At 30.2% G+C, this 11,219-nt stretch overlaps 1 protein-coding gene across 1 annotated transcript; it reads left to right on the forward strand.

Moving 5' to 3' along the window:
* The first annotated feature begins 1,627 nt into the window (after window positions 1–1,627).
* Window positions 1,628–7,410, forward strand: LOC133319496 (uncharacterized). The gene is made up of 8 exons (XM_061524145.1): window positions 1,628–1,722; window positions 1,888–2,054; window positions 2,554–2,692; window positions 2,910–3,071; window positions 3,167–3,361; window positions 5,404–5,510; window positions 5,602–5,763; window positions 6,812–7,410. The coding sequence occupies exons 2-8, from the start codon at window positions 1,980–1,982 to the stop codon at window positions 6,908–6,910; spliced, it is 939 nt and encodes a 312-aa protein (XP_061380129.1). The 5' UTR covers window positions 1,628–1,722; window positions 1,888–1,979; the 3' UTR covers window positions 6,911–7,410.
* Window positions 7,411–11,219: the final 3,809 nt, after the last annotated feature.

The raw sequence follows: 11,219 nt of genomic DNA on the forward strand, positions 1-11,219 counted from the left end.
CGCACAACACATCGTACTCATTAGCCTTTCCTACCATGATATTATTGGAAAAATATTTGCGGTAGTATCTCCTTTCTTTCCGTACTAGTCTTTTAGAGGCTGTTTAGTCCTTATGGTTTTCGAAATTTCCCAACAAGCAGGTGTTGGTATATATTTGATACTCATTTAGCACCACCGGGGGGCTTCGTACAGGGTAGTGAAAGGTAAATTCTGCGGACAAGATCATCATCATCATTTTCTATTTTTATTTTTATTTGTAGGTGTTATATTGTATGTTGTTTGGATTAAGGACCACTTTTCCTCAAGTCACATCTACGTTTTGTTCATAAGAATATAATTCGACTAAACACCATAGACAGACAAAAACGCAATATTTACATCAGCGTCTAGCAGAAATATATTAAAAAATATTAGCTTACAACAAACGAGCGTATTGAAGAAATTCCATTGATGTTGAAAATTGTTATAGAGACAGATTTTGTGTAGTGATTCGAAAGAAAAATAAATTGTTAAAGTTATACTAATATAAATAATAATTTATATGTTTAAAAAATGTCATACGCTTCTTGAAAGGTAAAAACAAAAAACGAAAGGAGTTGATCTTGCAGAAATAAAAGAAGCTAAGCATAGAATGTTAACGTACAGATGAGCAAAGTTTTGTGTTGGTGTTTACGAGGAAAAAAGAATCTTGGAAAGTACAAGAAGATTTTACGTTCACTGTTTGAAAGTGAACGTATATATTATGAGCTCTAATCTGGATACAAAACCCAATTTCAGTGTGGTTGCAGGTCGAGATCGAGGATCAAATTTATTGCTTTCATGATGGGTTCTGCCAAAAAGAAAAATTAAAAGAAATGCAGCAAAATAAACAATTGATGTACATAACGAATTAGCTATAGGAAAGAAGACAGGAAATCTTGTTTTATAGAACAATAGCATTCTTTCTTAATACATTAAATAGGATTTATCTATGTTATTTAAGTTGGAGTTACAGTAATTATTTTTCGATTGACGGAACAACATCAAATTATCATCATCATTATAACGAGTCTGGACTATTATTATTAACCCGAAAAAATATACTTTTATCGTAGGAGTACTATCATAAAAACATCGAGAGGCCTGTCATCATTGTTTGGGGTTGCAGTAGATATAAAAAAACTTTAATAGAATGAAGGGGTAGATGTATCTTGTGTGAAATCTGGATAAATGAATGACTGAGCATGTAAATGATAATTTGAAATTTACTTTGTTTACCCTCATCAAATTATTTTAAACACAAGTAAAAAAAGAAAAGAGTCAAAACAATTTTTTTTAACATCTATTGAATTGAAATGTCATTAAAGTTTGTTAGGTCTGCAAGCTATATTAAATTTTTCGCTATCAACTTAGGAATTCTAAATAATTTAAACTGTCGACAGCTTTTTTGTGCTATTCAATAAAATGTATCAGCTTCTATAACTTTTCCCATGAATGTAGAAGCCTTTTTGAACAATTTCTCTTTCTTTGTAGACTTAAATACAACATTTTTGTTTCATATTTTATAGAACAGTCAAAATAATATGACGAGTGTTATACTAGGTGGGGGTTTGGGATATGTACTCTTAATTTCCCGTATTATGGGAGTTTATGCTATAAGCTTAAGAAGTACTAACAATGGATATTATATAAAATTTTCAAATGCAGCAGTCTTTTACAGTCATTGCTGTCTAGCAATATCCTGTAAGTATTATAAAATAAGAATGTAAAATAAAGATATATTTGTTTCAATCAACATAATAATTACTTAACGCGTTTACATCTAACAGATTTCATTATTTGTAAAATATATTTATTTAGAAAATTATAATAAAAATCGTTCCTAAAGGATCCTTTAATGTTTCACAGGTATTGGTGTTATTATAATTTTTATTGTGGATACGGTTGCTTTTGATGAACTTTCTAAAAGCAAATTAATTGAAATAATTTTAGTATTTAGCATGAGTTTTATATTATCTAAAACAATTATAACGAGAACAAAGTTAATGCTTGAGCACACAACAAATTTGATTAAGGTAATAATTTTTTACTTATTAATAAAGTTTTCAGCATGTCTGTTATTTTAAGTGTATAAGACTTTTTTTTTTCAGTGTATGGACTTGTTTTTAGTTTTGCACATTAATGTTCTTATAACTTTGAAGTCGTTCCGTTATGACTATCAGTAGGATAACTTTGTTTGGAGAAATTATTGATCTGGATAATATCTTGTAAATTATTTTTTTTTTACACTACAAAATACTTTTTAGTTTTTATTTATAGATCACATTTGGAACTTAAGAAGAAAACGAGTTGTTGTTAATTATTTTTGCTATCAATATTATGATTAAAAAAAATATAGCTATTTCCTTAAAATCTTTATTCCGGTTTATTGGAAAACTTTAATAACTAAATTATTAAATTAAGTCAACGAAGAAGACTCTGTGATTTTTCAAATAGATGTTTTTGGAAATTCAAGTGTACGCTGTTTTTGTCACCTTTTTTACACTTATTAATTTCCAAAACATTTGTTCACAGATAGATGAAAAATTATGCGGGATAAGGAAACAAAAACAATTACCAAGATACAAATATTTTTTGCTACATATTATAACTTTAACATTTATTTCGTGCTATCTTCTGATACTTTGTTTGAGTGCGAAATTAAAGTCACAAAGTAAATTGGTATTTACGTTTTGAGTTTGACCGTATCAAAATTTATTTATGTTAAAAAGTTTAATCAAAATACAAACATTAATTGTCAGTTTGGTATGACATCAATTGTATTGCATTTGCAATCATTTGTATCTAATTTAATGGCATCAATATTGCAATCCATTTGATATCAGTGCTCCATATTATATGATATGATTTTTATTCTAATTTATCCACAGAAATAACTGACTACTTTTACATGTTGATCAATTATCAACATTTTTATCTATATATGTTTGAATTATCATTGGCTGCGATTAAAATAAAAATATATAAATGTTTGAAAAACATGAGGGTCTTTTTGAACATTCAGTTTGAGTTATTAATATCCGATGAGAATGGTAATAAATATTAATAAATGTTACAATTGAGTAGTTTTAGTATAAGTAAAATTTAATAAGTGTAACTAAAGTATTTGCTTGTATATTGTTTTTAGATATTACTCTATTAACCGCTTGGAATTTCAAACACATGAATATTCACAATGTGATAAGTGCTTATATTGAAATATGCAAAATAACGGATCAAGTTAATGAAACAAGCGAAACAATTACAATCTTTTCAATATATACAATAATGTATTACTTTACACTAGGAGTTTGTACTGTGATCACTTTGTTTAATAATGACAGTTAAGTAATGCCAGTTTAAAATGATGAAGTCAATGATTTTGTCAACATACTAAATCTCACTTTATGGCCATTCATTTATTAGGTAAGAGTATTTAAGATAGTTTTTGACCCTTTCTGCCTCTATTTTAACGTAATATAAGAATAGGCCGACCCTCTCACCCTGTTTAATATTTATTTATTAAGTATTTATTTATGAAGTTTAGTAAGAAACTAAAATTTTAAAAAAACAAGGGTGATGTACAGGACCAACAAACTATAGAGGAATAAATGTCATGTCACATAGTATGAAAATTTGGGAAAAAGTGATAGAAAGACGAATAAGAGAAGAAAGCAAGGTATCGCAGAACCAATTTGGGTTTATGGGCATAAATGGCTTGAAACAACGGATACTATATTCGTACTGCGCCAATTATGCGAAAACTACAGGTGAGCGCACAGAAATTTTCATATGGTTTTCGTTGACCTGAAAAAGCATACGATGGGGTGCCCTGTGATGTTCTGTGGTAGACTATAAAAGGCCCTCCCCTTTTGCCCGGGAAGTACGTGCTATGTATGAAATACGCTCGTCTGTAGCCGGAGAAACCGACAAGTGCAATATGGGATTACACCAGGGACCGGATTTAAGTCCTTATTTGTTCCTCCTGGTGCTGGATGCATGAAGAGACTTACAAGGGGAGGTATCCTGGTGTATGTTCTTCGCGTGCGACATTGCTCATATCGGAGATGATGTTTTTGAGGTCCAGAGTAGGCTGGAAAAGTGGCAAGATAGACTGTAGAGTATCTGACTAAAGTTTAGCAGATCCAAAATCAAGCATCTGTTCTGCGACTTTGGTGACACATCCGATTTATCAACTGTTACCTTAAACGGTGTATCCCTTCTCGTTTGCTCCGATTTCCAGTACCATAGGTCATTGATTCAAAACGATGGTAATATAGACAGAGACGTGCAAAATAGAATGAATGCGGGATGAATGTAATGGCGACAGATCGTAGCAACAACTTGTGACCCATGCATGCCCTTAAAATTAAGAGGAAAATATACAAAATCATCATGAGAGATGAGTTCGGAGTGTTGGCTACTAAAAAGATGGATGAAAAGAGATTATATGCGCGGAAATGCAGATGTTGACATGGATGTGTGGAATAATATAGAAATAATGATATAAGAGGAAGTTTGAAAGTAGCGCCAGTGACGGATAAGTTGAGAAGAAGAAAAGATGGATGGATTGCGTGAAGAATGACATGAGTAAGAAACGCGTGACCTTTGATATGACGGCTGATAGGCGAAAATAGAAGAGAAGAACAAGTTGTGCCGACCCCATATAAAGTGGAATCAAGGCAGGGAAAATAATACGAAGAAGTAAGAAACTTTGGTTTTAATCATTCATGTGAAAATCTTAACCTACATAAGATGAGGATATGGTTCCTATACAGATATGCGAAATTTCGCACTCGCGCCGTTGCTCGCGCTTTTTAAGGGTATAATTTTAGACTCCCAAGACTCCCCTCCTTGTAAGACTAAATAAGACATGGCCGACCCCCTTCTATCCTAGATCGTCTTACGTAATAAATGAATGGCCCCTTACAAAATCAACTTTCAAGATATGAACTGCTTTATTTATTGTGAAATTATAAGAAAATTGTTTTTAAATTGCGAAAATAGAATTTCTTCTCAATGAAAGTCCAATATTTCATTGTGGTAACTATAGATGTCACTGCCTTAAACCAATCATTTTATTTTTAGAGGTTTCTGTAAATATCCTGTTTCCTGTAAATAGTAGATCAATTCAGAGTTGATTTAAAGTTTTTTTTTCGCTATATGATAGTTTTTTGCTAAATTATCAATATCCTCATAATATAGACATAAGCGAAATACTCCACAAAATTTAGTGTATGGGAAAGTATACAATAAATAAACAGTTGCTTAATCTTGATACTTATTTATTTGTATTATAATTTGACAATAAAATAAAGATATTCTTACATTGTTAATCTAAACATTATTTTCAAGTCTATTGTATAGCCGTTGTATTTATTTCAGAAGCTGTTTTGGGTATGAATACTAATATATTTACGATATACTTCTTTATTCTATTTGCAATTCGATTTATGTTATTTGTTGAACCTTCCTATTTGATGTCTATAGAGGTGAGATTAACTAATTTTACGTAGGACTTAAAAACCTTGCTTATCTTAATTTATTATCATAGTTATTTATTAAACAATTTTAATATTGCAGGCTAAACGTGTACGGGTGCTATTAAGTAAATTTATGTGTTACACAACATCAGTGGGAAAGCGATCCGTTTGCCAATTTGAGATTTTGAAGCAGCTTCGGAATTTAGAACCAAGCTTTACTCCTTTAGGATTGTTTACCCTGAATAGATCTTTCATAACCACGGTATTATTAGTTTAAATTTTATATGAACTATAGTGATAAATTTTTTTTGTCTAATATTAAACACAAGTTTTGGGGTTATATGGAAAGAGCATTTGAATTTATCACAGAGCATAAAAAACAAAACACATTTCTTTTTAGTTAAGTTCCATATGTATTTAAATAATAACGAAAAGTTATTATCAATCATCCTTATATATACATATGTATATATATATCATCATCATCAGCCTGTAGGAGCCCACTGCTGAGCAAAGGCCTCTTCTCACATGGAGAAGGTAAGAGCATTAATCACCACGCTTGCTCAAGACGGGTTGGCGATTTCAATCTTATAATTTGAAATTATAAGACTAAGTTTCCTCACGATGTTTTCCTTCGCCGTCGGTCAGTGGTGTCTACATACTCCTAGAAAGTACATATGGTTCGGAAAAGATCACATTGGTACTTGCCAGGTTTCGAACCTGCGCCCTCGCGTATGAGAGGCGGGCCCTTTAAACTTTTGGTCACCTCGACTTCCATACTATGCTATGCTATATATATATATAATTTATATTTTAATAAAGAAAATGGTTCACATGGAATAAAAATCTTATCGGCACAATCTCGATTCGAGTCCTAACACCGTTTAAGCTATGGTGTGCTAATTTCATTCCTTGAAAAAAGGATTCTACATGCTTTATCATCATCATGTTATCTCCATATTTATTTTATTTTAATTTTTGTTTTCATAATTTTTTAATAATACTATTCCTTTGTAGTAAAGCTTTATTATAATAGGTGAATAAGAGCTTATTTTAACATTTGTTTACTTACAAAAAAATTAAAACGATTGGTGTGAGTTCTCAACGAGAAACTCAAGATCTGCTGACTGAAAAAACGCAATAATTAAAAAAATATATTATTGCTAGTGTTCGTATTTAAGTAAAATTATAAGGAAATAATTTTCAAAACAAATTTTCTATACTGTTCCACCTCAAAAGGAACAAATGGAGAGAGTTTATTTTAACGAAGAAAGGTATTTCCAAATTTAACTTCCTTTTTTTTTTTTCAGGTTCTTGGTGTTATTCCGAATTATCTGGTAATGGCCTTCGAACATCTGCATATAATTTTGAATTTTGTAAGCTTCAGCAGAACTAAATCTCCTAGTTAAGAATTACATTTCCAATGTTTAGTTCATTAAAAGAATTACAAACATGTAGCATGTAAGAAGCCTAGTCCTTTTTTCAAGATGAAGATATGTTTTTAGTTGGAGTATACGGCTTTTATGTTTTATACATTATATATACATAGCCTTTTCATATAATAAAAAGTTGTTTAACAAAACTTAGTATTGAAATTATCTATGAAAGTGACGAATTAGTCTTTGACAGTTATTACTGATAACAGCTTGTCACCACCTAGAAGGTTGAACTTATAGAATTAAAAGACCACTTGCAGCAAGATCGTCTTTAATTTAAAAATTTTAACATCAATTTATTTTGAGTTATATATTATTGTAGACTTCTGTCAGTAGCCGTGCCTATTATTAGGACTTCGACAGGCTAATATTATAATATTATTAGTGTTTGCAAACACCTCTGTTATCTAAACTATTTCAATAGCTATTTTATATAGGTCAATAGATTCAAATTGGGTATAAAATGCTCAGCTTCAGACTAGTTGTGAAAAGACAATTATTAATTTATATATTTTAATAATAAATGTTTGTGTATTTTCATAATGTATAAACTTTTGTGTAAATTTATTCAATAGTTTTCATTAAATATTTTGGGTTCTATTTTATTGTATTTGCATATTTATTTATTGTCTGCATCCGTCAATATAAGAAAATTTTAAACTCACATTTTTTGTCTGAATTATGTAAAAATTCTCAGAATGTTATTTAGTTAGTTCCAAAACTTGATTGTCTGGGATATGACATGTAAAATCTGAGTAAACCGGTTATGGGTTGACGAGTAATTTTAGATCCAAATCCAGAAAATAAATAGCTTTCACTAAAAAGTTCTTAGAATATTTTCACCATACTTAAATATTTTGGAGTGAATGACAAAATATCCAATTAATGAATTATACAAAGCGTAATACGTAGTGCAATATGTCACTTCGCAAGTAAATGCTGAGCATTCACGAATTTTATCTCAGCGAGACAACAAACTTAACAAGTTATAGGAAAGGGTTACTTAATGTTTGCCACCTAAACAAAATTTGTTTAGTTTTGAAGGTTTAAGATAAAATATTTTTTCTTTTGAGTTTTTCCGATGGTTAATTGTTTTTGTAAAATGTTTTGAATGTATAATTGAAAGAAAAAATTAATATTACGGCCACAGTAGCAAAAACTACAAAAGAATGTAATGAGCGGTCGTAGCCCAGTGTTACGACTGTCAAGTTTCTATTAATATGCTTTCTTAAGATAATTTTATGACTTAATTGTATGTACTGATGGTAGTTCTTAAAGGAAATTTGACTAATGCTTAATATTGTAATTTTGCTTTGTCATTATAATTATTTACAATAGTATTTATAAATCCAAATATAATATTTTATGCATGTAAAAACTAATGGCATTTAAAGATATTCAATTTTAGAAGTTAAAAGCAAAAAGTTTGTATCAATTTATAAAATATATACAGTTTAATGTTCTCGTAGAACGTAGAAGTATATCGTAGAAGGTAAGCAAATTCAAAGAAATCAAGTTAAATGAGCAGAAACTTAGAAAATTAAGGGAACTTATCGACTTAATTTGCAATTATTTTTTTTTTAATTACTTTTTGAAATAGCTGTCAGTTGTTCAGACAGATCGTTTACCGCCAAAATCATTAATGAATCATAATACATCATCATTTGCATGTTATAAGTAAAAAGATATAAGAATGTGCAGTTCCTATCATGGTCATAATCAATTTAGATGATAAAACAAGCATTGTTGGGCAGATTTCTCATAATAAGATGTCATGTTGCGTGTTTATGACCAATTTGCCGTCGGTCAACAAAATGTTCCTCATACAACCAGCGTTATAAGTAGGATCATAAAACATATTGAGTCATAACGTTGCTAATAAAATACAATGCAAGAAGCCACAGCGTACGTAATTCCATCTTTTAATAAGAAATATACGTCTAGATTATAATTTTTGATCTTTTGGAATATTATTTAAGTATGACTAAGTTATTTATTTTATTATTATTAGTTTGCTGTTATCTACTTTAGGTGATATAGAGGTTATTTTGAGTAAAGATTTGTTGTTATTGTTATGTTCTAAAATTGTAGACGAGCTGTTTAAATTTTTTTTGTCTTTACATCTTTTCAACAACTTTTCTAGTAATAAGTAATTACTAGACCAAACATATAAAAAGTAGGTACGTCTCTGCAGTAATATTTATTTAAATGGCTTGATGGCATGGTCTTTGGAGATGTTGGTTTACCAAGAAACCGTAAGCTCTATTGACACATTCTTCTTTAAAAATCGCGAATATAAAAATATGTCTGATCTGGACTCCGACGCACAAATATCCTCTGGGATTTTATATTGCTTCTCAAACGTATCCATTATTATAGTTCAATCCGGCGCCGCTTTAATGATAGAGTAAAGCTTGACGTTTGCTTCTGTAGCTCTAGTGACTTTTCTCTCAAAATCACAAAATCAACTGATCGTTTGTGGTTACTTCCCCTTGCGCTCTGGCTACCAAAAGAATAACCGTTTCACGTATGATTTCCAGAACCCTATCGTTACGATGCAAGTATTGACCGTTATCAAGAGTAACTTACATCCCACCAGCAAATGTTTAGCAGTTCCAACTGCCTTCAAACAAATGTAACAAGTTTTTACGTTACCTTTACCCCATCTTACTAAATTACTCTAATCTGCTGCTGCTTTAATGTTGGCGACCAATCTTGAATTAATGTGCGCCATTTTAAATTGCTAAAGGGATGCAAAAATCTCCTATGTTTAACCACTAGGTCTGCATTTCTAAACTCATAGCATATATCTTATATTTAGCATTCTCGTCTTGCCGAATAAAAGACTTCAATATATCCATATGTTGGGCTTTCTTATTTGATCCATACCCTTGACTCATACCCTTCTCTGTTACTTTGTGTTCCTATCATCATGCTTTTGGAATTGAAGTCTTGACTCTAACTCTGGGGCATCTTTGTGTTTTGAGAGCGATGTAACGACGTCATCATGGGATTTCCCCAGGATATATCTTTAGGAAATTCTTAGGTGTTTATGTTTACGAGCTCATGCCCAATGTGCCCGAGCCACAACTTCAACATCTTTATGACACCTGCATCTATTTTTTACGAAAGGATTTTATTAAAATCATAGATGAGGCACGGCCAGTTAAAAAGTGAAGTTAGGTAATTGTCGTAGATCCAAGCTTGTTCGACGTTACTGATCTGTTCGCTATCTACCTTGTTGAGATCGTTTAAAAAGCTATGTACTATTCTTTCTAAAGGAATCTTCCTTCTATAGTAACATGATAATACCGAAGATTTTTGTGTAATGGTCTGTTGTATATATAATATATTATTTTTCTTAAATGTAGCCTTTTTTCTTTGACATATTTTGTAAATGAGTTTAACATATAAGCCGATAAGACTTTGGGTTTCAAAAGTCACAGAATCAAAGGAAATTCCTAATAATTGTAATATTTCTTTACACTATATAAATCGCAAAAAACTTTTACAATGTCATATAACATGTCTCTATAAACGGTAAGAAAAAATCCGTCTCAGATTTTAATAATCCGCTCAACTGAAGCTGAAAGATTAGTGTGATCAAAAGATGAGTTCTGAAGATATATTATGTGAATATAAATATGTGAATGTCATTTGTTTTTTCTGGCATTATTCACTTTGTTTCTTTACTATAATCCTTATAGAATCGTTTACTAGTATATGTAAATGAGGATAATTTTTCAATTACATATTATTTAGTTTATACGTATATGAATTTTTATTTTATTAGTTCAAAATGATTTCTCAAAAATTTACTATTTTATGTGTCCTTTGGCATTAGTACCTTCCTTTGTCTTATTTGAAGTCTATTGATCGTAAATGATTAATAGTCTTTGAAAGTATAATAAATTATAGAGAGAGATCTAAGATTTTCGCGAGTATTCATTTAAATTATAGAGAGAGTCCAGAATTATTTTTGCGTGAAGTATATATGCTTATTATAGGAAATAAAAAAGAACTTACTTTGGAGATATGTAAATGATTAAGGAATTTAAAGAAAAAAATAAATATAAGTGTTGTTCCTACTGTCAAACTTATGTATCGTAAAATAAAATATTTACAGCCGTAAAGATATAAACCAAAACAAATATAAAGAACTAGATTTTGACAGATACAAAACTTCTTTGTAATGGAAATTTTACTTTCTTATTAGGAAAGTTTTTGGAACACTGATTGTAGTCTCTTTTAAAAATCATTAAAAAAGGTGGGTTTGTTTTGT

Source organism: Danaus plexippus, chromosome 23, assembly GCF_018135715.1.
Source record: "Danaus plexippus chromosome 23, MEX_DaPlex, whole genome shotgun sequence".
Taxonomy (NCBI): domain Eukaryota; kingdom Metazoa; phylum Arthropoda; class Insecta; order Lepidoptera; family Nymphalidae; genus Danaus; species Danaus plexippus.